Consider the following 23,482-nt stretch of genomic DNA (forward strand, 5'->3'; position numbering starts at 1 on the left):
ACAAGAGGTGATGAAACGCCAGGAATAATTAAGTTGCACTAAATCACCGGGCCCTGGTGGCACCCTGCCAAAGTGCTGAGGAAACTGGAGCACGAAGGAGCTGAGTTATTATTAATAATCACCAGCGCCCTCGTGAACAACAACCTATTTTGCACCTCTCCGTACCAAAGCAGTGGGAAGGGAGCAGCCGTAGGGACCGGGGTGCGGAGGGGACCGTCAGCATGGGGGACGGAGCAGGGGACAAGAGTCTCTGTCCCGCTGGCTCTGCCGGCGCACGGTGCTGCACGTCCCGCCGTGCACGGGCATATTCGGAACCGGCTCCATCCCGCGGCCATCGGCACCGGCCGGGCTGGGCTGGCCGTGCTGCAGGCAGCCCAGGGCCAGAGCAAGTCTGCTCCCGCCGTGCATCCTCCACGCAACCCCGAGCCTTACGTAAGGGCAGCCTTATCCGCCTGCCATCAGGGCTCATCCTCGCGCCGGGCTGCGAGCGAGAGCTCCCGTTCCCAGCGTGTGGGTGAGCCTGCTAGCCCCGGGCTGGGCGTTGCACAGCTCCTGCACCTCTGCCTGCTGCAGGTTGTTCGCACGACGCGGGCAACAGGCTGCGCTTGCCTGCCGTGCGATGCCCGATCGGCAGCTGAGAGCGGGCCGGCGCGCAGCCGGCGGGGCCTCGGCTTTGCAGGGCGTTTTGGGATGCGTTTCCCCTGCGTCGTGCCGTGCTTTCACCCTGCAAAGCTCTCAGGAAGGTGCTGCTGGGTGTGCAGGACCTGCTGCCTTTGCTACTCTGCAGCCCTCGCCGGGTCTCGCCTCCATCACGTGCTTTAAGGACTGGGGGAAGCCCCCCAGCACCCATTGCTGGGGGAGGTGCTGGTGAAAGGGATGCTCCAGCTCCCACAAGCCTGGGTACCACTGTGCTTTCTGCGGAAAGAAAAGAGACCTTAGTGCGACAACTCCATCTCCACCGAACGTTGAATTGACGGCTTCAGGGTGCATGGCAGGGCAGGGCTCGTTTTAGGGTCTGATCACGCTTGGCTCCAGCTCGGCGAGAGCCCGGGCAGACTCTTTGCAAGTTTGGGGGTTAATTTCGGATGGCTCGCGGCCGTGGGCAAAGCCTGGGCCCCAGCTCTCGCTGCTGTTCCCACCGGCACACGTTTCATCAGGGGAACCGTCCCGACTTGGTCAAAATCCTCCCTGGCGGGGTAAACCCAACGGTGTCGAAATTTCGGAGCGCTGTAAATCTACTGCGTTTGTAAAACTTTTAAGCCTCTATCTGCAACGTGCAGGTAAACCTTTAATTCCCTGACAACACCGAGCTGACTCCCAGCTAAATCCTTAATTCCTGCGCACCGTAACCCTGTGAATTTGGCTCTCTGCAGCCCGGGTCTCGCCTGCAGTGAGCAGCGTCGGCTGCCCGCTGCAGCATCCGCGCTCTTCGGATGCGGTTTGAGTGCTCCTGGTGGAAAAGTCCCCTAAAATAGCTGTGCCCCAGGTTCTGGTGCTGTTACTCCATTGATCAAAATCTTTGAAACGCCTTTTGCGTGTCTTTAACATAGGAATAGCGACAGCTCCCGCATCCCTGCGGTGCTCTGCGCCCGCCCTGAGGTTGCAGCGTGCAGGGGGACGGGGAGGCAGGGAAGGAGCCACCCAAAGCCGGTGTCCCGGCTCCGGGCCAGCCCTCCCTTCCTCCAAAACAGCTGAAACCTTTCCAGCCAATGTGACATGTCGGAATGAGCCCGCTGCCTGCTCTGGCGGGTGCTGTGAGGCTCATGAAGCATCGCCAGCATCCGCTGAAAGACTTTCCCCCCCCAGAGCCTGACGGAGCCGATCCCCGCGCGATAGCGAGAGGGTGCAGCTGTGGGAGACCCAGCCGGCACGGAGCAGGCAGTGGGGACGAGGGAGCCCGACGGGTTTGGGAGCTCCTCAGCATGATGATGACAGAGCTGGGGATTGCTCCACGCGGGTCCCAGCCGCTGGGAGAACGTTTCCCAACCTGGCGAAACCTGTACGAACGACCACCCTTTCTTAAGCAATTTTCCTGACTCAAGATCCCACCCCGAGTCAGCGGGAGACGGCTCTCTGCTGCCTCTTACAAAACATCTCCATCCAAACAGGTTTCCCCATTAATCCCTTTTCCAGGGATTATTTTTCCCTCTTTTTTTTCTGGGTGACCATGGGTGCTGTTGGCTCTTCTGGAGGCCTGGTGTCGGGGCACGGCGCTGCGATGACTTGGCTTGGCTTTGCTCGGCTGGGGGGGCTGAGGCCACCTGTGGCATTAAGCACGGATTAACCGAAATCATGTCCTTTACAGCAAAGATTTTCCGAGGGTGGGAGGGAAGGAAATGGGTGCTGTGGGAACTGGGGAAATCCAGGTGAGACACGGGGAGAGATTGTCCAGCAGTGCCGGGGGATGCTTGGCGTTTTTTAATATTAGTGGCCCTAATATCGACCTGGAGTAAATCCAGAAGACGACACCGTGTTCACCTCCCGTGCTTTTACAGCACATTTCCAAGGGGTGAATATTTTTATAGGTGAAAGAAAAATTGCTGATTTATTTCAGTGAATAGTCCTGGAGGGCTAAAACCCATCGGTAACATATCCTGAACGTGCGTATGGAAACATCTGCAGTGGCTTCTAGCCTGTTCAAGACACTGATAAATCCATTTCTCCCTCTTGGGGAGGACCCGCCGCCACCTCGCGCGTGTCCCGCCGGGCCCTGCGACCGGGCTCTGCCGGCAGGCGAAGGGTTACGCCGCCCCATCTGCTCGGCTCCCCATTTCACAAGGGCGGGTTTGGAGTTTTACTACAAGTTTCAGACAACGAAGGTGTGTCTGCGCTCGGTGCCTGCTTTGCCCGCTGCGTAGGCGTCGGGTTCAGCGCCGTCTTGTCAACACTTGAATATGTTGAGCATCACTCACGGGGCATTCTGTAAGAAACCTATTAAGTTAATTACCGAGGCTCGGTGTGTGTGTGAGAGCGAGTGTGTGTGCCTCTCCTGTAAAAATTTGGCTTTCTTCATTGCAAGACACTTCTGATGCAAGCCCCAGCCTCTTGGTATGATGACATCTTGTCTGCTGCTGTAACTGATACGGGGTTCGCATCCTGCTGCCTGCGAGCCACAGAGGCCGGGAGCTGGCTGTGGGCTCCGGGTGGGACCCCCACCCCCACCCAGGGACCTGCTGTGGCTCCCCGGTGGCCCTGGTGAGGGGTTAGGGTGTAGATCGGTCCTAAATCTGCGGGGTTTGGACTCAAACCAGGCTGTGCTGCCTGCGTGGGGCCAGCCTGAGCATCCCTGTAGGTAACAGCAGCTCTCGCTCTTGGCTTGTGTCGTCATTCCTGCTCCGTCCGTGTACCTGGGAAAAGGCACTTTGGACCCCTTGGTTTGGGAAGAGGGCTGGGAAGGGACCTCTTGGTCTCTATATTTGCACTGCCACCCACAAGCGGCCCAAAATAATCAGGGCTGGAGGGCTGAGCTATTCCAGTCGGGGCTGGGGGGGGCTGTCCCGTTCCCAGTGGCAGGAAAGCGTGGTTAGTGCAGGGACATGGCGCAGAAACAGCCTCCAGCAGCACCGATGGGCATCCCGGGGGGGAAACCCTCTCTGCTCCTCCTCCACAAGCCTCTCCGCCACCTCTGCATCCCCCCAGAGAAGGAACCGTGGGTCCGAACCCCAGCCTGGCCGTGAGTGGGGCAGTTTGAGCGACGATGAAACGCTGCGAGCAGCAGCGCGTGTCTGCGCTGCCCGGCCCCCGTCTCGCCATCGCCTCCCGGCTTTCCCCACGTCCTCGCCCAGCTGGGCTGAAACGGGGCCGCCGTGCGCCTCGCCACCCCCAAAATACATAAAAAAAATGAGTTTTCCCTTGCTGGAGCCCAAGCTGGGGTAGGGAGCAGGGCGAGCGCTGGCTCCTGGCTCCCAAGGTGGATTTTTTGGGAGGCGCACGGGGGCATTGCACAAACAGCCCCCGGCGCTTGCACGCGCCCCAGGTAGGGCGGCTCGGCCCCCTCCTTCCCACGCCCAGAGCATCCCACGGGAGCCCGGATCCGGTGGACTTTTATGGAAGAAAGGGAAGTCCATGGCACCGGCGGAGCAGCCTTGGCAGCCGCAGCGCTGAGCGCCCGCCAGCCGTGCAGCAGCGGCACGGCCGCTGTTAACCCCTCAGCCCCGGGAAGGGGGATGCGAGACCCCCGCCTGCACGGCCCCTGCCCGCAGGCAGCTGCTGCCTGCTGGGGTGAGGGTCTGCGGGGGGGGTCAACAGCCCCGGTGGGGGTCTGCCTTGAGCGGGGGGTCGTAGGATGCTCAGCAGCAAAAAGCGCTGGCGAGAAGGCTTGTCTGGCTCTTTCTCATTGTCTAAATCAATGCAAAGGGCTCGCGGGGGTCCCAAAGCTCTCATCCTTCAAGAACCACCCCCCCCCGAAAGAAATAACAAGCAGGAGGGAAGCGGGGGGGAGAACTTGCTCTGCTCCAGCGAAGGATGTTTCCTGTTGGAGTTTCTCCCGTCCCAGGGGCAGCTCTGGACTCTCCCTCCGCCCGCTGCCAAGTCAGGAAGCGGCTTTTGGAGGGGGGGGACGGTGAGGTCGAGCCCACGGCAGCCCGGATGCGCTGGCGGGGGCCAGACACTTTCCCCTCCCGGCGAGTCCCAACCGGGGCTGTCGTCATCAGATGCAAAGGGGAGACTTCTTGGCCAACGGAAGGAGAGGCAAAAAAAAATGTTTTAAATTAAAGAAAAAAGGAAAATCAACACCACCACCACCCCCCCCAACCCCACGCTCCTTCCCCCAGCGCTCCCATCAGATTAGCGAAGCCGAAATAGCCGAGTTGGCCCAGAGCGGCAGCAGGGCTGGCACGCGCGGGCTTTGATCCACCCCCGCGCCCAGGAAGGTGCCTGGGCCAGGGATCAGACACCCCAGGGAGGAGGAATTTGCAGGGGAGGTTTGCGGCGTGCGCGGGCACCCAGGGCCTCCCTCCAGCCCCGAGGTGCCCCCCCTTTACGTGGCTGCCGGGGTGGGATGCAGCATCCCCATGGCAGCTGGGGGAGCGACGAGCATCCCACCTCCCAACACACCGGGCCCTGTCGGCTCTCGTCGCTGGGTACCACCCCCCAAAATCTGGGTTCGTGCCCCAGTTTCATGCCCTGGGCTTTCAACCCCGGTTGTCGCCGGTGAATCGGCGCGGACCCGGCCTTTGCATCACCTCAGCAGTGCGAAAACCCGCTCTGAAACGCAGGACCACCCCGGAGAGGTGGGAGGGGGTGCTGCTTTTGGGAAGGCTGGCTGGAAACCATCCTTTTTTTCTGTGGTCCTAAAGCCTCCCGGCAGAGTACGAGGTGACAGGGCTGTGTTTTCATCCCAAAGAGCTTCCCATCGTGTCTGAGAGCAACCACAACCCATCCTGCACCCCGAGCATCTCCGCCTCCAGCACCCACCAGGCTCCTCCGCTCCCCACCACCCTTTCCCATGGGACCAGACCGAAGCTGAGAGCATCTCCACCAGCCTGGTTATGCCTGGTGGAGGGATGTACGGTTCACGGGTGAGATGCTCAGGCCCACGTGCCCTACAGACATATTTATTACTGTTTATTAATTCTTGGACAGTGGCAGGGCTGGGAACGTGCTGGCGCTTTGCAGATCTCTTCCCGTCCCCGAAGGCGAAGCAGCCGGCAGAGTGGCCCCGGGGTGCGTCCCGACGGCTCGCCCGCGCCTGGCCCCACGGGATGGTTTCAGTGCAGGCTTCGCTCTCATCCGCACGGAATCGGGCTACAGGCCTTTAAATGTCTGAATTAGGCAAAATTTGGTGTTTCTCCAAGAATCCTCCGGAAATCTGCTGCTGGAAAAGCAAGCTCATCTTAAAGCTGCAAGCACGCAGAGCAGACCAGTTTTCCACTCTCAAGAACTGTAGAGGCTTGGGACAGAAAAGACCTTTTCAGCCCTGCCCAGCCCTTTTTCTGGCCAGTTCAAGCTTGTTCCTCACGTTGAAATCTCAGGGGCTTTGCTCACAGCTTGGAAACCTCTCCCAATGCACCTTTCTCTGGAGTTCTTACAGAGTTTTGCAGATTCCCCATCAGAACTGGGGGTGATGGGGTGGCCCCAGCAAGCACTGGGGCATTGAGGGGCTCCTGCCCCCCGGTTCCATGGGGTGAACAGGGGGAGATCCTGGTGGAGCTCCTGGAGAAGGACCAGGCTTGTGCCAAAGCCCAGCGCAGCAAAGCAGCCGCGCGGAGCGGTGCAGGTGTGGTCCGGCGGCTGCCGGGAAAGTCGATGTCGCAAGCGGCGTGTTTGAGCCCTGCCACGGCGAGCAAAAACACAGCGAGGCGCAAAAACTGCCCTTCCCCTTCTGCCCCCCTGCACCTGAGCCATCCTCAGGCCTTCCTCCTCCTCCTCCTCCAAACCCAGCGCCACTTCCCACCCCAGCAATGCAGCATCGGTCGTTATCCCACCAGCACCAAGGAGGCAGGGGATGCTCACGGGGGGTCCGGGCTGGATGGTTTGTGGGACGAAGCCCACCCTAGCCCTCCCCTCGGCCGGGCAGCACCGGGCCAGTGGGTCAGGGTGACTCATCTGGCAGCCGGCTCCGCCGCGAGCTCGCCCGCAATTGCAACACCACGGGGATATTAAACCCAGCCAGCCGCGGAGCCCGGCATCCACGCAGCTTCCTAACACGCCCCTGGGGTTGCTATCAACATCCCTGTTGTTCCTTAGCAATCTCATCCATCATTTATCATCCCGGTTTACAACAGAGGCCCAGGGGCTGGGAGACGGGCTGCGACGGCGCGGGACGCGATTGCGACGCTCTCCGAAAGGGTCTTCTGGGTGCGGCGGGCTGCGGCCGTCCCACCGCGGGCTGCCACCTGCTCGCTGCCGCTCCGGCTTTCGGCCGCTGCGAGCGAACGCAAGGCAGAGCCAGGGTGGGCAGCAAGCAGAGCACGCACAGCCCTTTCCATAAGCTGGTTTGCATCGTGCTTTTATTCAACCGGCGCAATTTTCTCGCTTAAACGAACCCTTAAGCTTCTCTGCCAGGGAACCAGGAGAGAAGGGGTAGCAGGAAAACTCTTGCACGCCGTTTCTTGGCAAGCCGGCCGAGCCCAGCTCCCGAATCCATCACTTGTACCCACGCTGAGATTGTCCTGGCAAAGCCACATCTGGCTTGGCTGCACATCTGGGGCCAGAGCGCGGCATCCTGCGTCCTGTTCCCCCCTTCCCAGAGCTACCCTCCGCCTCTGCAATATCACGGGCTTTTTGAAAATAAAAAAGACACCACACCTCCTTTTTTCAACAGAAGTATTTTGGTTTCAAAACCACCCGAGTGTCATCACGGCCTCCGCCCGGCCGGCTTGGACCCCTCGCCCAGATCGTTAGGGCAAGGTGAGGATAGGCAGAGCGCGGGTGCCAGCAACGCCGAAGCCAGGCAGGTGTCTGTCGCTCACTGGCAATCCACCCGGCAGAGCCTCCCTCTTTTGAAACGGGACGTTCTGGCACTGGAAACGCCGTCCTTGGGCTGCTGGGAGGGAGGCAGGAGCCCGGCGAAGGTCTCTGCAGCGTGCGGACCCGGAATGGTTTGGGTTATTAAGTGCAGCATTTTGTCTCTGCTGCTTTCAGGCTCTTAGATTAAAAAATCTTGCAAAGAGCAAACACCGAGGAGATTTATGATTATTTTGCTTACTTAATAACCCTATAGCATGTCCCCGGGGCATTAGGGTGTATCAGACAAGCATTAATTTCAATTACAACCATGCCTGATATTTATTTTTTAATATATTTTTATGGTAGACTTCCCCATTTATAGCGATCTAGAAGAAAATCCGGGCCGCCCCAAGAAGCTGCAATCACCACCTAATAATCCTAAAAGCAACCGGGGTAAATTATTCGCGACGCTGACCCCGGAAAGCCGGAGGAGAGGCTCTTTGGAGCCGTGTCGGAGCGGTGACAGCACAGCGTGGCCACCCGGTCCTGCTCCGACCCGGGCAGAGCAGTGCTTCCCTCAGGGACCTGGGGGTGGCAAAGGGACCCTTCGAGCTGCTTCTGCTCCTTGGGTACCCTTGGGGACTCGCAGCGAGCTGTCCCAGGGGCTCTGACGAGCCTCAGATCGTTTTTATTGGACAAGGCTGTGCAGTGCATCGGTGCAGATCCATGCAGCACCTTCTCTGGTCACTGCCAGGTGAGAAATGGTGTCCTGGCACAGCGCTGATGCTAAAAACACCCGGTTTCGGTGCTTCTAGCAGCGTCAGTCCACAAGGAGCAGCTCCACCGGCAGCGGGGTGCCAGTCCGCCCGGGTTCAGCTCACTGAGGTCCGGGATCTGCCCTAAAGAGAAGTTCCCCACAGAAAGAAACGTGCCTTTTCCTCTCTTTCCATACCTGTCCATGGCTTGGGTGTAGTTTATCGAACTTTCACGTGCAGACTGACAGCAAACAGGCCAAATATCACCCGGAATGGCGAAATTCCATGGAAGTTAAAGGAAATCAAAATAATGGACTTGGGCTATGGGTGATGGGGGAATCCTTGGCTGGGGCAGTTGCATGTGTCCAGCCCCGTGTAGCTCGGCTGGTCCCTGGGGCACGGTGCTGGAGCGCACAGCACCGGAGCCTGCCGAGAGGAGCAGGAGGCTCTTCCGCAGCGGGTTGATCTCCTGTCATTTGCACGCATGAAAAGCGAAGCAGCTGGGCAATTAAGAGCCGGGCGGAAAGTTAGGCTGGAGGCGTGGGGTACCCGCGTTTCGGTGGCGGTGAGATGCTGGGGATCGTTTCTGCCTCGGGTCTGAGGTCGCCTGTGCCACGTCTCCGGCTGTGCCAGGGGAGCAAAACTGGCTCCGAGCAAAAGCCGAGGGCCCTGAGTCATCCCGAGGATCCGGGAACTGCGGCTGCGGGGAAGCACCGGCGAGCAGGAGGCTGAGGATAACATCTGGGGTTGGGAAAGCCGGTCTGGTTCCAGCGAGAAGGGGAGGTTTTTCTGGGCTTGGGCCGCGATGGGATCTGGGACCGGCTCGGGGTGCTCTGCCGGGCTTTGGCATGGGTGTATCTGCGGCCTCAGGAATGCAGCCCTCGGTGTCCGCTCTGCAGCCAGGTGACCGTGGTTCTCCTGGCTCAGGGCTGAGCACGTGGAGATAGAGCAGGACAGGGCACAGCATCCCCGGGGCGTGCCAGGGAGCAGGAGGGGTGCAGGGAGCTGCGTCCTCAGGGCTGGGCAGCCAAATGTGAGTGTGGGGGTGCCAGGACCTTCATAATCCTTCCTTTCCCGGCTTCCCTCCTGATGGACCTGGTCACCAGCCAGCAGGCAGAGCAGCGTGGTCGCAGCCGGGGTGTGCGCGCACCCAGCTGGGGCTGCTGCACTGCCAAAAATTGCAGCCTTGTTAAAGCCAAACTGCGGCGTTTCTAGTGCAGAAAGGTGGGGAGGGGGCTCTGGTTTCCTCTGGAAAATGGAGGATTCGGGTGTATAGGGCCGAGCACGGTGCACAGCATGGGGGTGCCGGAGAGCATCCTTGCTCGTTGTGCGCACAGGCTCCCCACAAACCTCCGTTGCCATGAGCACGCGAGGGCTCTTCTCACCATCGCCTGTGCTAAATCATTCCCTGCCCTGGAAATCTGCCCTTAAAACCTTTTTCTGAGTAATACAGTAGCTGGGAGAGACCCTTCCCCACCACGCTCTTCTCCTCCTGGCAGCACAGGGACCTCCCTGGCTGGAGGTGACATCCTCACCTTGGTGGGCTTTTCTTCCATGAAACCCTTCCAAGCCTTCTTCTGTATTTTTTGGTGTCTACTAATTCCTTTCCTGATGGAGAGAACACGGTGTGGACGTGCCAAGCTTCAATTCAGTGGCATAACGACATTGGCATAACGGGATGTGACATATATGATAAAAAAATGATTTGCATGGTAGGGGCTGACAGTCTCCTTCAGGCACAAAACCCCAGCTTGATGGTGATCGGAGAAGCAGGGGTGGTCTGGGGCAGCTCCTGGGCTGGTAGCCGTGCCGGCGGGGAGAGGGTCGGCGTGGAGTGGGCGAGCCGGGGCAGCTCAGGACCATCCCACGCCCCGGCGCGGGGATCGGCGCGGGAGCCAGCTGAAACGCAAACGGGGAGCCGAGCTGGGAAACGCCGGAGCCTGGGAGCGCTGGGAGCTCGCCGGGCCCTGCCCTGCTCTCGCACGGCCTCCGTCCATGCCGGGATAAGTGGAGGGAGAGTTGCTCTTGGACCGGGTTTTTCCCCACATGCTTTTTGTCGGAAAGCAGGGTGCGCCTGAATGTTTCTGGGAGCTGGGGTAGGAGCAATCGTCTCCACTGGTGCTGGCGTTGGAGGAGAGGTGGAAAACCTGAAGCGTGCACCTTCCCCTGCGAGGACACGGTCGAACAGATCCGTATCCAGCTGCAATTAGCATCTTACTCCTTCACTCCGTGTTCGAGCCTCCGCTCTGCTCGCAGGAGGCTGGATTGCCGCCTCGGCAGCTCTGCCCTTCCCGGGATGCTCCCCTGCGCTCCCGAGAGCCAATTCATAAATCCTGACCTCATTATAAAGATCACAGAAAGAGAGAATAACAAATCTGGGCTCCTGGCTGTGCCAGCTTTCAAGCCGCCTTCCCCCCGTCAAGCTAGCGTGCCGTAAGCGAGCAGCGCAGGAGGAGCCCTGTTTGTTTGGGGATTAACTTCCCCGCTTGGCTAATTGTTGATTAACCATATCGACGCGCTGCCGGGCCGGCACCTCGGCTGCCGCCCCGCGGGACGCAGCCCCCAGCACCTGGGTGAGTCCCGGGGGGTCCCAGGGGTCCCTGGGGCCGGGATGAGGCACGCTCCCGGCAAGGCGGCAGCAGCCCAGCCCCGCTCTGCCGCACAGCCTTGGGTCCCATCCGTCATCTGTTTGTCCTGGTCCCCTGCCAGCGATTGTGCCGATTCCCACACCCACTTTCCATAACCCTCTGTCCTCGCCCGGGCGAATCGCTGGCGCGCTCGCCACCCATCCCTTTCTCCTCCTCTCCGATGGGATCAGACACGTTGTGGAGAGGGGGAAGAAAGGGAGGGGAAAAAAAAAAAAGATCAAGAGGAAAACAAAATGTGACTCACTGCCTTCTTAATTTATTTGTATTTATTTATTCCCCCCCGCCCTACGCTGCGACGTGCAGCCGGCAACACCGCGGGCTGGCTGCGATCTACCGGAGAGCCTCGGCACGGCTGGCGTCCAGCTTGGCAAAGGGGCGTCAGGAATGGGGGGAAATCATCTTCCTCACTCTTTTGGCCAAGGAAAAGAGCACGGAGAGGAGTTTCTGGCACAGAAATTGTGTGGCACGGATTTTTAACTCTGTCCAGGTCTCTGCACAAGCATCCCATCAGCATCCCGTGCCCCACCAGCACTCGACACCACACAGCAGTGGAAACATCCGATTCCACCTCCTACACTGCGTCCTCGGCAGGGGAAAGAGAGACAGAGAAGATAAAAAGCTGGGAAGCTCAAATGGTGTCATTAGGAACTATTAATGCTCTCATAAAAGGGCATTAATAAACGCGGCAGCTCATCAGCGTCCATTAGCTCCGCTCGTGGCAGGGATCTTTGGGGGCCACCGGCGAGCGATGCTCCCCTCGCAGGCATTTCAGCGAAGGGGCAACAGGCTGGAGAGGGGGGTTATTCCCCACTGCAAACCATTGCCCCCATGCTAACAAAACCCCGCTTCCCAGCTGCGGGTCCCCCGAGCCCCGGGGAGGCAGCGGGACCCCGGGAGGGAAAGGTCGCACGAGCAAGCGGGGCTTCGCACCGAGCCCGCCGGCCTCTCCTCCAGCCCAGCAGCCCCTCGCAAGCAGAGTTTGCTCCCTTGCTTCCAGAATAGCTATTTACTATTAAAACAAAAATAAAAGGCAGGGTTTACAGTGCTCACCCCTACTTTCTCCCTCCCGCCCTCTTCCTGCTCTCGCCTCTTAAAAGGAGTTTTATGCTTTGACTCTCCCCTCCCCGGGGCTAGCAAGAACCCACTGGGGCGAGCAGGCAACCCACATCAGCAGGCAGGAAAACAGGGAGGAGGCCCGGCCTCTCCCGATAAGCCCATGGCAAAGCCAGGAATAGCACCCAGGTCCCGGCACGGGAGCAGCCCTACGCGGAGCAGAAGAAAGCCTCGGTCCCTGCCTTTGAAGAGCAGGGGCTGGCAGCCGGCCCGGCCGCGCGGCGAGCTCGGGGTTTGCTGCGAGCTTCCTCTGCCAAGCCAGCCCCGCAGCCGAGCCCGGCACATCTGGGGGAGAAGGCACAGCTGGAAGGGCTGGGCACGCGCGGCTGGGCAGAGCAGATGTGCACATCTGGGTGGAGGAGGCACACGTGTGGGGCTGGGCTGGCAACGCACATCTGGACGGAGCGGGCGCGCACAGCTGGGCGGGTTGTGCTCGCACAGCTGGGCAGGTTGTGCTCGCACAGCTGGGCAGGTTGTGGTCACACATCTGGGTGGGTTGTGCTCACACATCTGGGCAGGTTGTGCTCAGATCTGGGCGGGTTGTGCTCGCACAGCTGGGCGGGTTGTGCTCAGATCTGGGCAGGTTGTGCTCACACATCTGGGCGGGTTGTGCTCACACATCTGGGCGGGTTGTGCTTGCACAGCTGGGCAGGTTGTGCTCACACATCTGGGCAGGTTGCGCTCGCACAGCTGGGCGGGTTGTACTCGCACATCTGGGCGGGTTGAGCTCACACATCTGGGCAGGTTGTGCTCGCACATCTGGGCAGGGCAGGCAGGGAGAGAGCAGCCACAGCTTCGTGTCCCCCCCCCCCCCAGCAGCCTGCACGCTGCCTTCCCCTCCCGCTGCGCACCAAGGCAGCCAGACCTGCAGGTCGCTGCCCAAACTCTTAGTCATCCCCTCTCCGTCGTCGGGATATTTTTCAGCTCCGGCTGCCAAGGCGGCGAGCCAGCGTTGGGGAGCCAGTGGCCGGGGACCCAAGCGGGTGCTTGGCTTCCCGGTGACCTTCGCCGGGCCACAGGCAGCTCGCAGGAGGCTGTCGCCCGCCCGTGACTGGGTGCGAGGCAGGTTTCTTTTTGGAGAAAGCAAAGCTTTGATCCCAAAGAGCCAGGGAACCGACCATGTTCCACCCGTGCGCTTTTGTTTGCAGTTATCTGATGCATCTTTTTTTGGGGGGGTAATAACTCCCAGGGCAGGTTAGGACGGAGGAGCCCTGGCAGCGGTGCGTGCGTGGGCAGGACTGGAATAACGGGTGCCGTAGGAGAGGATTTACGAGCGCTGGCGGCGGCATTGGTGGGAGGTGGGGGCTGGCAGGGAATAGCACAGCAGGTCAGGGGTGAGGTGGCTTGTGCGGGGCCGGGATGCGGCCGAAGCCACCACCGCTGCCATCTTGCCATTAATCCAGTCCTGGCAGGATGCTCGGGGGCCTCGGCAAAGCCTCCCTCCTCCAGGGAAGCGTCCCAGGCCAGGGATGGAGAGCCGAGCCCTCTGGGCAGTGGGGCTTGCTCGCCAGGCAGGAGTTTCGGTTGAGAGCAAAACCGCCGCGGTGGAGGGAAGCTTTGCCACGGGAACGCCGGTGCGAATTGCTGCGGTCCTCCGCTGCCGGCCCCTTCCCAGCCGGCGTGGTTCACCCTTCCCAAAACCCTGCATGTCGAGCCACACCAAGGTTTTTAACTGGGTTACTGTGGCTTTCCCAGTGTGCCACAGCCTGGATCACCGACCGGGATCTCCGGATCGCTGACAGTCCCCATGTGCGGTGACAGCACTGCCTGTGTGCCAGGGCACCATGCATCGAGACTTTAAAGCCCAAATAGCCCAAGCAAGCCCCCAGCATGCTCCCTCCCCCCTCAAACCACTCAAAATGTTGGAAAATTAATCCCTGGGGAGAAGCGGGTGCCGCTGGAGGGGTCTGTCCCCCCGTGACTTTCTCCTGGGGGTCTCGGTAGGACCTCACCCCCTTCTTTTTGTCCTTTCAGGGTGCGGATCTGAAGAGTGGGGACATCAAAGGGCACGTGCTGACAGGTGAGCGCAGACCCTGGCGCGGGACAGGGTCTCCTGCAGCCGGGCTGGGAGCTGCGGCGAGGCGGTGGCAGAGCTGGCTGTGTCCCGATGGGGATGAGCACCCCAGGGAGGGACACGAGGGGTTCCCCAGGGTGCAGCTGGGCACTGTCTGAAACAGGAGCCAAGTTTTCTCTTCTTTTTCTTGAGGCAAAAGTGGTTAAAAAAACTCCCCAGCGGTTGGAAGAGCTCCAAACCAGCACAAAAATGGGGTGGGGAGGGGGGGGAAATACAATCGAAAAGAAAAACACAAGATAAAAGCGGGTGAATCCCGACAACTTCTGTGATGTTGCACGAACAAAGACTTTCAGTTCAAAACAGGCCAGACGCAGCTCAGGGAGTTTGCACCCCGAGTTTGCATCGCCTGGCTGCCGATGACCGAGTCCTGGAGGAGCTTCAGCCTCTAGTCCCTTGGCCTCCTCCTCCTCCTGTCCCTTCAGCCTCCTCCCATCCCTGACAGAGGGCGAGGGGCGGCTGCTGGCATCATGCATCGGGGTTCTGTCCCCAGGGATGTCCCTCTCTGCCCTCGCCGGCTGGTGATGATGCCCCGAGCCAGCTGCAGGCCCCACATCTGGGCAGCTGTGAGCTGCTCACTCCTGTTTTGGATGGGTTGAGGGCAGGCATGCGGCACCTTCTGCAGCCGGGGACGTGTCCGCCTGCGCGCTGAACATCTGCAGCTGGGCAAGGAGACAGCCCCGGACTTCCAGCACCTGAGAACCCATCAACCACAAGAGCAACCTCCCCCAGCAAAGCTGGGCGCGGGAGGACTTCAAAAGCCCGGCAGCTGGAGACCCAGCACCGTGCCGGGCACCCCGGACCCCCACGGGGCAGCGGGAGGGCGAGGGGTTCTGGCCACACACTGGCAGGGTGCTGGGGGTCTCAGACATGGCCCTACCGAGGGGAGGCTGCGCCCAGTATGGGGGGACGGGGAGGGGGCATGGCGGGGATGCTGCAGGGATGGGAAGGGTGATGGAGGAGGGGTCGAGGTGCTCGGCACGGAGGCGAGGAGCACCCCAGGGCTCTGAAGTTGAAAGAGGAGGAGAAGGAGAGGGCGGTGGCTGGCACAGCCGGAGGTTGGGGGCAGGTTATTTCAGGTGAGGGAGAACAGGAGCTGGCCCCTGGGCAGATGCAGGGGGGGGTGAAGGGAGGGGGCAGGTTTGGGGGGGCACAGCGACTGCTCTTGCCCACGAAGACCCAAGCCACTGAGCACTTTCTCCCTCCAGCCCCACCCGTGGCAAGGGGCCTTGGTGCAGAGCTCTGGGTGGGAGAGCTGATCCCAGCCCGGACGGGGATGGTGAGTGCGCGGCTGGGGTGGGAAGCGGGTCCTTCTCGGCGGGATGCTCAGCCGTTCTCTTTTGCACCCTCAGATTACACCCGGCCCACGCCGCCGCCCCGCAGCGGGTACCACCGCTACCAGCTCCGCCTGTACGAGCAGCCACCCCACGAGGCCATCACCCTGAGCCCCGAGGAGCGGGTCTCGCTGGGTAAGGAGCAGCCGTGCCCTCGCTCCCAGCCCCACGCCGTGCTCCGCGGGGCTTTCCCAGGGGTACGGATAACGCCGTGTATTCGGGCAAGCCAGAAGTGCCAGGCTGGGGATGCTCCTTGGGTGCGAAGGGACTTCAACTCCTTACCCGGGACGTGGCTGGGGTGTTAAGTCCTAGCGAGGCAGCAGAAATTCTTGGTAAAATGGCTGGTAACGGCCTGGCTAGCGGGATCGGAAGCAGGGAGAGATCTCGGTGGCTGTGGATTCGGGCTGAGTCCTCGCTGGCACGGCCGCCCGAGCCGCGGGCGTTGCGTCACCACCACCTCGGATAAGGATCGGACGGGGAGATGGTTTAGCAAGGGGGTTGCTCAAACCGGGCTGACACAACACCCAGCTCCCCTCCGCCCCGTGCAGAGCGGGGACAGGGCTGCCGCCTCCCAAAACGCTGCACGGCAAGCAGCCGAGACCCCTCAAGCCGCGATGGGACCGTCCCCACTGCTTCATCCCCGACGGGTGCACCCTGGGGTGCGGGGTCGCCTGTGGGACCCCCAGCACAGGCAAGGAGCCGTCTTGCAAAACGCGCAGCATCGGTTCCTTCCCCGGACGGTGCTGGGCTGGAGCACGGGGCACTGCGGCTCACACGGCCTCTGCAAGGGAAATTTCAAAACTTTCCCAGCCGGGACGGCGTGAGCGCGGCTCGAAAGGCAGGTCAGGTCGGTGCGTCTCGTCTGCGCCCGCCTGACTCAGCCCTGCGCCGTGTTAACCAGCGCTGCACGTCCCGGGGGGAAGGCGAGCAGCAGCGGGGTGCCGACGGGGAGCTCGCTGTCCCCGGACCCCTGTACCGGAGAGACCCCTGAACCCCCCCGGTGTGGAGCTGCGGTGCTTGTCCCGCGGCCGGAGCAGGCGGCTGCTGCTGCGAGTCTCTCTGCGGGTGGTTTCTGCCCTTCGGTTTGCTTTCTGGCTCATTAGCTTTGCTTCTTAATGACATGTACTGAAAGCCACCCCCCTGCCAGCGGAGTGGGGAACTTCCCCGGCCCCTCGTCCCCAGCGCGGTCGGACGAGAGGGCTCGACTGCCGTCACCCGGGGCCGGGCACCCGCATCCCCGTCACAGCATCCCGGGGCTGGGAAGGGAGGCTGGGGCACCCCACCAAAGAGCTATTTCCAGATAAATCCCCTTATTAGCAGAACGTGCGGCTCCAGCTCCCAAATTTCTCACCGAAAGGGGTTCAGCCCCCAGACCCATGTGCCCTGCAGAAGATCCCCCCCTCCGTCCCCCCGTCCCCCGAGGCGCAGGGTGCCTGGGCGCTCCCCGCATCGTCTCCATCCCATCCCCGCGTTTCCCAGCCCTTCCCAGCTCCCTGGGAAAGACCCACTAAAACGGCAGCGGATATTTTCCCCGCAACATCCGCCGCCTGAGCATCGCCGCTTGTCACACAGCTGCTGTTATTTAAGTAGTTGCTTCAAGGTTGTTTTTAACCATTTCACTGCCGCATCGCAGCTCAGCTTGTCCAGCGGCCGCTGCTGGAATGAGCCACCACCCACCGCAGCCCTTCTCTTTAATTCCCAGCACAGCCAGCCAGCGGGGTGTGAGCCCTAAAAGCAACCAAAGGATGAGATTTTGGTGTCTCGAGGGTTTTGAATAAATCCATCCGCAGGGACCGCAGTGGGACGAACACCAATCGAACCACTAATGCATCCGGCCCGGCGTGGCTGGGTGCTGGGGTCTGGCCCCGTGGTGTGAAGGCAGCGCACGGGGCAGAGGAGCAAACGCCTTTGGTGGCACGTGGAAACAAGGAGGGCCTGACCTTGACCTCAGCAGACCATGGGCGAGGAGCTCAGCCAGCTCCTCCATGGCGCTGGCTTGGTCCCCTCCTCCTGTGGTACCGGCGATTGGAGTTCGCCCGGCGATGCTGCAGGCACAGCTTGCAGCTTTGCTCAGGGTTCTCCATCTCGCTTGGTCTTAAACCAGCCCCTTCTTGTTGTTTTTATTTTGTCCTGTGTCTGGTGGCACTGACACCTCCGTCTCGCCAAAGGCAGTGGCACCCATGCTACGCCCGGAGAGGGAGCGATGTCCTGGCCAGAGCAGCACGGGCTGCGCTTTGGAGGCCGAAGAGGGCAAGGTCCTCGGCCAAGTGGGGCCGAAGCGGGGAGGGTGGTGTGTGCCCGGTGGGATGGCAGGAGCTCGGTTGGAGCCTCCAGAAGAGGGCACTAAACCGGGCCCTGCCCGTGCCACCAGGTCCCTGCTCCTCGGAAAGAGCCGCTCCTGGGCTCGTCACCGGTAGATGAGAAAGCGAGGGGCAACGGCGAGCACGGAAAACAAATCCTTGCTGCTTCTCCCCGCCCCGACCTGGCTTTGCGATGCCGGCAGCTCGAAGGGAGCGAGGACGGCTCCGCGGTGGCCGGTGGCTCCGGTGCCCACCCTGCCGCGGCGATGTCCCAGGTCGGGTGCCATGCCCAAGGGCGCGCGGGCCGGCAGTGGCAGAGCGGGAGGAGGGCTGCAGCACCCCGCTCGGGTCCCACCACCACCGCTCCCTGCAGCCGGCCCGGCGCTGGTGGCAATGGTGAAAGCAGCTGTTTGCAGGAGAGGTGTTTCTCCAGGGCAGCTCTTGAGCAAAAGGACTTGTTTCATCAGGAAAAAAAAATCCCTGCTCCTCTGAGGGTGACGGAGCACTGGAACAGGCTGCCCGGGGAGGTTGTGGAGTCTCCTTCTCTGGAGATATTCAAGACCCATCTGGACAAGGTCCTGTGCAGCTGCTGTAGGTGACCCTGCTTCGGCAGGAGGGTTGGACTAGATGACCCACAGAGGTCCCTTCCAACCCCTACTATTCTGTGCTTCTGTGATTCTCCCCGCGCGTTTCTGATCCATCCCCGCACCAGCCGGCTCTCTCGCTGGGTGACCTCAGGCGCACACCTCTCTCGGACCTTCGGTTTCTCCGCTGGAGTCTGATTCACTCCACTTTCCGGCTGTGCTGCAGGTTTGCAACTAAATTGTCCCTGGGCACCAGCTCTGTCCCAGCGTGGGACCGAAGGTGGAGACCCTCGGGGTGTCCCCGCGGCTGTACGGGCGCCGTCAGGCAGCGCGCAGCCCTTCCTCCCCGCTCGCCCGCTTCCCTCCCGGGCCAGGAGGGTTAGAAGCCGCGTCTGCGCTCTGCTGAGATGCGAGATAACAGCTTGTGGTCTGCAAAATGTCAGAGCCGCCCGTCGCATCCCGAGGCGTCGGCACTCGCTGCGAGCTCTCGGTCCGGCGGTCGGGGAAACTCCCTCGGCCGGGGGAATTCAGGCAGCGTCCGGTGAGCCCTGGCCGTGGAGGGGAGGCACGGCGACACCGGGGACCTTTCTGCCCATCTACAGCCCACAGGAGGATGGAGACTGTTTGTTTTCCACCTCCTTCCCTTCCTTTGTGGGGGAACTTTAATTAGCACAAGATCTCGAGGTTTAATTGCACCTGCCGGGCGCTGCGGTATCTCCCTCGGCTTCCAGCCTGCCGTGCCCCAGTGCCAGCTGCCCACCAGCTCCGGCGAGCGCGGGGAGATGCTCCCCAGCATCCCCAAACCTCCTCCTGCCCCGGAGAGACATTTCGCAACTGGGAGTGGACTTTTGCCTCCCAGAAATGTTGCCTCCGGGAAGCAGCGAGTCCTCTGGGGACGGAGGGCCAGGGATGAGCCCGGCCAGCCCTCCCCACGGCTCCATCCCTCCCCAGCTTCGCATCGGGGCCGCAGCATTGACTCATGAGCCGACCTCGTGCGTCTCCGATCCACCCAGCCGGAAAATCGGGTCGGACCGGGCCCCGGCGGGGAGGGAAAGGCTGCGGCTGGGACGGGAAGCAGCGAAGGGCTGCGGGGAGCACGCGGTCCCGGCCAAAGTCCCCGGGTGTCGGTTAATGGTGACCAACGCAGCCGGCAGCTTCCCGCCTACCTCCGCCGGGACATCATTAATCTTGGCAGAAAAGCATCAGGGCTCCTATCAGGGAGAACGGCCCCGCTGATGAGGCTGATAAATTACAACCGGCAACGTGCCCCCGGCACTGCGGGGCTGGGGGGAGGCGAGGACCGGTCGTTTGGGGGGGGCAGAGTGCTGGGAAACAGCCCCGTGCACCCACCGGCTGCGGGGCTGGAGGGTCCCTGAGCTCCCCGAGCCCAGCAGCTGCCTTGTGCCTCAGTTTCCCCATCTGGTGCGCAGGGATCGGGTGTCATCGTGCACATGTGGGTGTCTTCGGGCTCTCCTCTTCCTCCGGCGAGCGCTCAGGCAAGGGCCAGGCGCAATGATATAATCCTCCGGGAAACGAGCTTGAAAACGGACCAAGCCGCAGATGAAACGCCGTATTGTTTCGGCATCGAGAGGGGACAGCAGCACCGTGACCTCGGCTCCCCAGCTTCCCTCCCGGCTCCGTGGTCCCGGTGACTCAGCCCGCGGCGCTGGGAGCCGGCCAGTGCGATGGCGTGATTCGGGATGGTGTGCGGAGGGATGTCACCCTGGGTGCAGGCGGTCACGCCGGGATGGGGATGCACACAAGGGGTTGGATTTGGGGCGGGAGGTGGGGACCCCCAGTTCCAGTGCATCACCCCCTTTGCCAGGGGGTTTCCCCGCTGCCGGTCCCGGCTCCCCCCGAGGGACGGGCAGCACCGGTGCGATGGCAGGTAGGAAAGTAGGTCAGGAAAAACCCCGGCCCTACGCACGGCAGCGAGAGCCTGGGCCGGCTCCTGCAGCCCTGCAGCAGCTCTGCCTGCTCCCAGCTCCTTTCATCCGCCCCTCTCCAGAGGCTTCACCAACATCAATGCCAGCTCCCTGCACCCCCGGGAGCCGGGGGGCTGCTGCATCTCCCTCTCTCCCAGGTCCCATGGGGCACCGGCCGCTCTCCCCAAGGCTTTCTGATGGCTTTGAAACCCGGCGGATGAAAGGCACCCGCCGAAGGGCTGGGGTGCCATGGGACCATCCCCCCCTGAGACCCCTTCCCCCAGCACCACGCTCGCCGGGACCCCTAGAGCTGGAGGGGGAGGGTGGAGACCCCAAAGCGAGCAGCTGTCCCTCCCTGCCAGGGGTGTTATTAGGGGATGGAGGTGTTTGTGGCACGCACCGGGGCCCGATGGCCATGCAGAGCACGCCGGGGCTGGCAGCCATTGCCTGGCTTGGCAGCGGTGCTGGCAAACCCTAAGACCCTCAGGCTCCTGTGTTGGGGGGCATCTCCCCCCTCGTGATGAACCAGAGCAGCTTGCAGTGACTCCTGGGCAGCACAGCGGGACCATCCCTACCCTCGGCTTCCTTCTAGTCCTCAGGGGTGGCGGTGACAATGTGGGGACACCCAGGCCCCCCCGGGTGATGCGTTTCCACATCTCCTCCCAGCCAGGGTGGGGGGGTCCAGCCCCAGCATCCTGGGACCTTCCCAAGCACCGGAGCATCCCCCCGGCCGTGGCCAGGGTGCAGTGCCGGCACCGGGAGAATCTGCAGAGCTTGTCGGGGGGCTTTTCGGCCATGGGCTGACCCAGACCCCGAGGCGGGGGGCAGGCGGGGGGGACCTGTGCTTCGCCGGCCCCCCGAGCCATCGCCGCCCCGCGCGGGTGATGCAGCAGCTCGGGTTTTGCTCAGCACTTTTGCAAGAGCAAAGAGGACGGTTTGCTCCAGCCGGGGCCGAGATGCGAAGGCAGATAGGGGCTGCCAGTCTGCAGCGTGACATTAAAAAGCCGCGCCAGGAAGAGGAGAGGAGCGGAGGACGGGTTTCAGATAAACAACGGGCCCCTTTCCTCCTCTGCGATACCACGGCCGTGTCCCACCCCACATCCCGCCGAGCAGGGACGGAGGTGGCAGCGTGAGCTGCTCGGGTCCCTGCATCCCGGGGAAAGCCCCTCGGCCGGGAGGAGGAGGAGGAGGAGGATGCTCCACCAGCCGCCAGCCAGGGCGACGTTCAACACGCTTTGGGGATTTCTGGCCCGTGGGGCCGGGCGCAAGGGAATCCCTCCCGCTCCCCGTCCCGGAGAGGGTTTCCCTGCCACCTCCAGCGTGGGAAAAACTGAGGCCAGCTCCAGGCAGGAGCTGCCCCCAGAGCTCCAGCATCCTCGGGTCAGGGCAGGCAGCAGAGGAGGGGGGCTCAGGGGTGAAGACCCCCGCCTCGGCTCCAACGATTCGTGGAGGAGCAGCAGTGCGTGAAGATGTGCAACGCGAGCGAGGGGGCCGGGGGATCTCCTGCCGTCTCCCCCACGTGCTGCCGGGGGATTTCCAGGCACCCCGAGGTGGGCTCGGAGGAAGCCGTGGGAAGGTCTGCTTCAAAGGTCGGCAGGGACGCGGGGGGGGCATGAGAGGAGCCAAAGCCATTTTCCCCCTCTGAGGACGCTCAGGGCTGGGGTCCCCACGGCCCCCTGCCCTCTGGCCCCGTGGGCAGAGCCCGGTGCCCCCCCGCCTGCCGCTGCGCGCAGGATGTGGTCTGCAGCCGGCGCATGGCATGAAGTGCGCAGCCCCAGCCCGGATCCAGCCCCGGAGCATCCCCCCCCCCAGCCCCGCTCACCCCCTCTCCCTCTCCCCCCAGGTGCCTGGGCGATGGAGAGCTTCGTGGAGCAGTTTCGACTCGGCTCCCCGGTGGCCTCGACCCAGTTCCTCACCAAATACTACGAGGATTAGCACCCGCCGTGGTACCCATCCCCTGCGCAGCTGCACCCCCGTCCTCGCACCGCAGACCCACCTCCACCTGGACCTGGAGGAGACCCCAGGACCCACCGAGGATGCACCCACCCTTCCACCAGCCCAGATTCACGGCAGAAACCCCAGCCCCTCCACCTCCACAACCTGGGGTAGGGGGTTCTCTGTCCCTCTGAGTGTGACGTCCCCAGCAGTGTCCCGGCTCGCCCTGGGTGCCCGGGGAAGGATGGCATCACCCTCTCCAGCTCCCCTCACCCTGTTTCTGCCCTGACCCCCAGCATGTCCCGCCTGCCCCTCGGGGGTCTTCGAGCCTCTATGCCTGCAGCTTTCAGAATAAAACACGGATGGAGCGCGCGGGGCTGCGTGGGCTCCTTGCTGGCAGCGAGCGCGGGGCGATGCTGGGGCAGCACCGGGCAGATCTGGTGGCTTTGGGGTCAGCACCGGCTGCATGGGACGGAGCAGACCCCTGCAGCTGGGGTGGGGGGGTGCCAGCAAGACCCCTGTGCGATGCCGGGCATGGCCCAATGTCACCAAGGGGCTCTGGCGCGGGAGCAGGAGCGGGGGTCCGGCCGGGGGGTCCCTCGGCAGCACGGCGGCAGCGTGGGAACCGGGCACTGCCCCGGCCTGACTCCGGCTCTGCCCTGCCTTTGCCCTCGCTCGCTGCCTCAGCCCGCTTCTCTTGGAAAGCAAAACCGAAATTAAAGCCATAAATCAGCAGAGCTCTGCCTACTGGCCACTCAGCCAGACCTCCCCTTTAATTAGCTCTTTAATTAGGCTTTCATCTAAGACTCGGTTTTCTCCGAGGCTGGGATTCACCCGCCCGCGAGTGCTCCTTGCAGCGGGTCCTCGGTGGCTCTGCTGTGACAGAGCTGGTTTCATCCCACCGATGGCTGGGGCTGCGCCCAGGAGCACCAAACCGTGGAGAGCGAGACCCCGGGGGACGCTTTGCAGGCAGGGGAAACTGAGGCATGAGGGAAAGACTTGCTCAAAGCCCTGCAGGGAGATCTAGCAGCGTTCAGAGGGGATGGCGATGCTCCTGCTGCTGCATCCCACCCCTGCATCGGTCCCTGGGTCTGTCCCCAACCTGCTCCCAGTGCAAGAGAGAAAACAGGTCTGTGCCGTCCCCTTCCCGCTCCCTGCGCCCGGCTCGCCGCCCTCCCCGGCTCCTCTGCAGCGAGAGCGGCTTTCACTCCGTGCCGGGGGGATGTTCAGCACGGCTGGGACTTTCCCCCCGGCAGGAAAGGGCTGTTTACCTCGCAGGGGCTGAATCACGCGGGCTGCACGCAGCCGCGTCGTCGCCCGGGTCCCGCCAAGCGCTGCCGGCCTGGCGTCCCCCGCCGGGAAGGGTCGGGGCGACCGGCTGCAAGGTGCGAAGGAGGAGGCGGGAGCCGGGGGTCGCGGCTCGCCCCG

At 62.5% G+C, this 23,482-nt stretch overlaps 1 protein-coding gene across 3 annotated transcripts in view; it reads left to right on the forward strand.

Moving 5' to 3' along the window:
• Positions 1–22,426, forward strand: part of PEBP4 (phosphatidylethanolamine binding protein 4) — a 79,814-nt gene extending 57,388 nt beyond the window's left edge. For all 3 annotated transcript variants that reach the window (XM_075444620.1, XM_075444619.1, XM_075444621.1), the window contains 3 exons: positions 13,880–13,925; positions 15,329–15,445; positions 21,963–22,426. In XM_075444620.1, coding sequence (XP_075300735.1) covers positions 13,880–13,925; positions 15,329–15,445; positions 21,963–22,054 — 255 coding nt within the window. In that variant the 3' untranslated portion in view covers positions 22,055–22,426. The remainder of the gene's footprint in view (positions 1–13,879; positions 13,926–15,328; positions 15,446–21,962) is intronic.
• Positions 22,427–23,482: the final 1,056 nt, after the last annotated feature.

Source organism: Opisthocomus hoazin, chromosome 28, assembly GCF_030867145.1.
Source record: "Opisthocomus hoazin isolate bOpiHoa1 chromosome 28, bOpiHoa1.hap1, whole genome shotgun sequence".
Taxonomy (NCBI): domain Eukaryota; kingdom Metazoa; phylum Chordata; class Aves; order Opisthocomiformes; family Opisthocomidae; genus Opisthocomus; species Opisthocomus hoazin.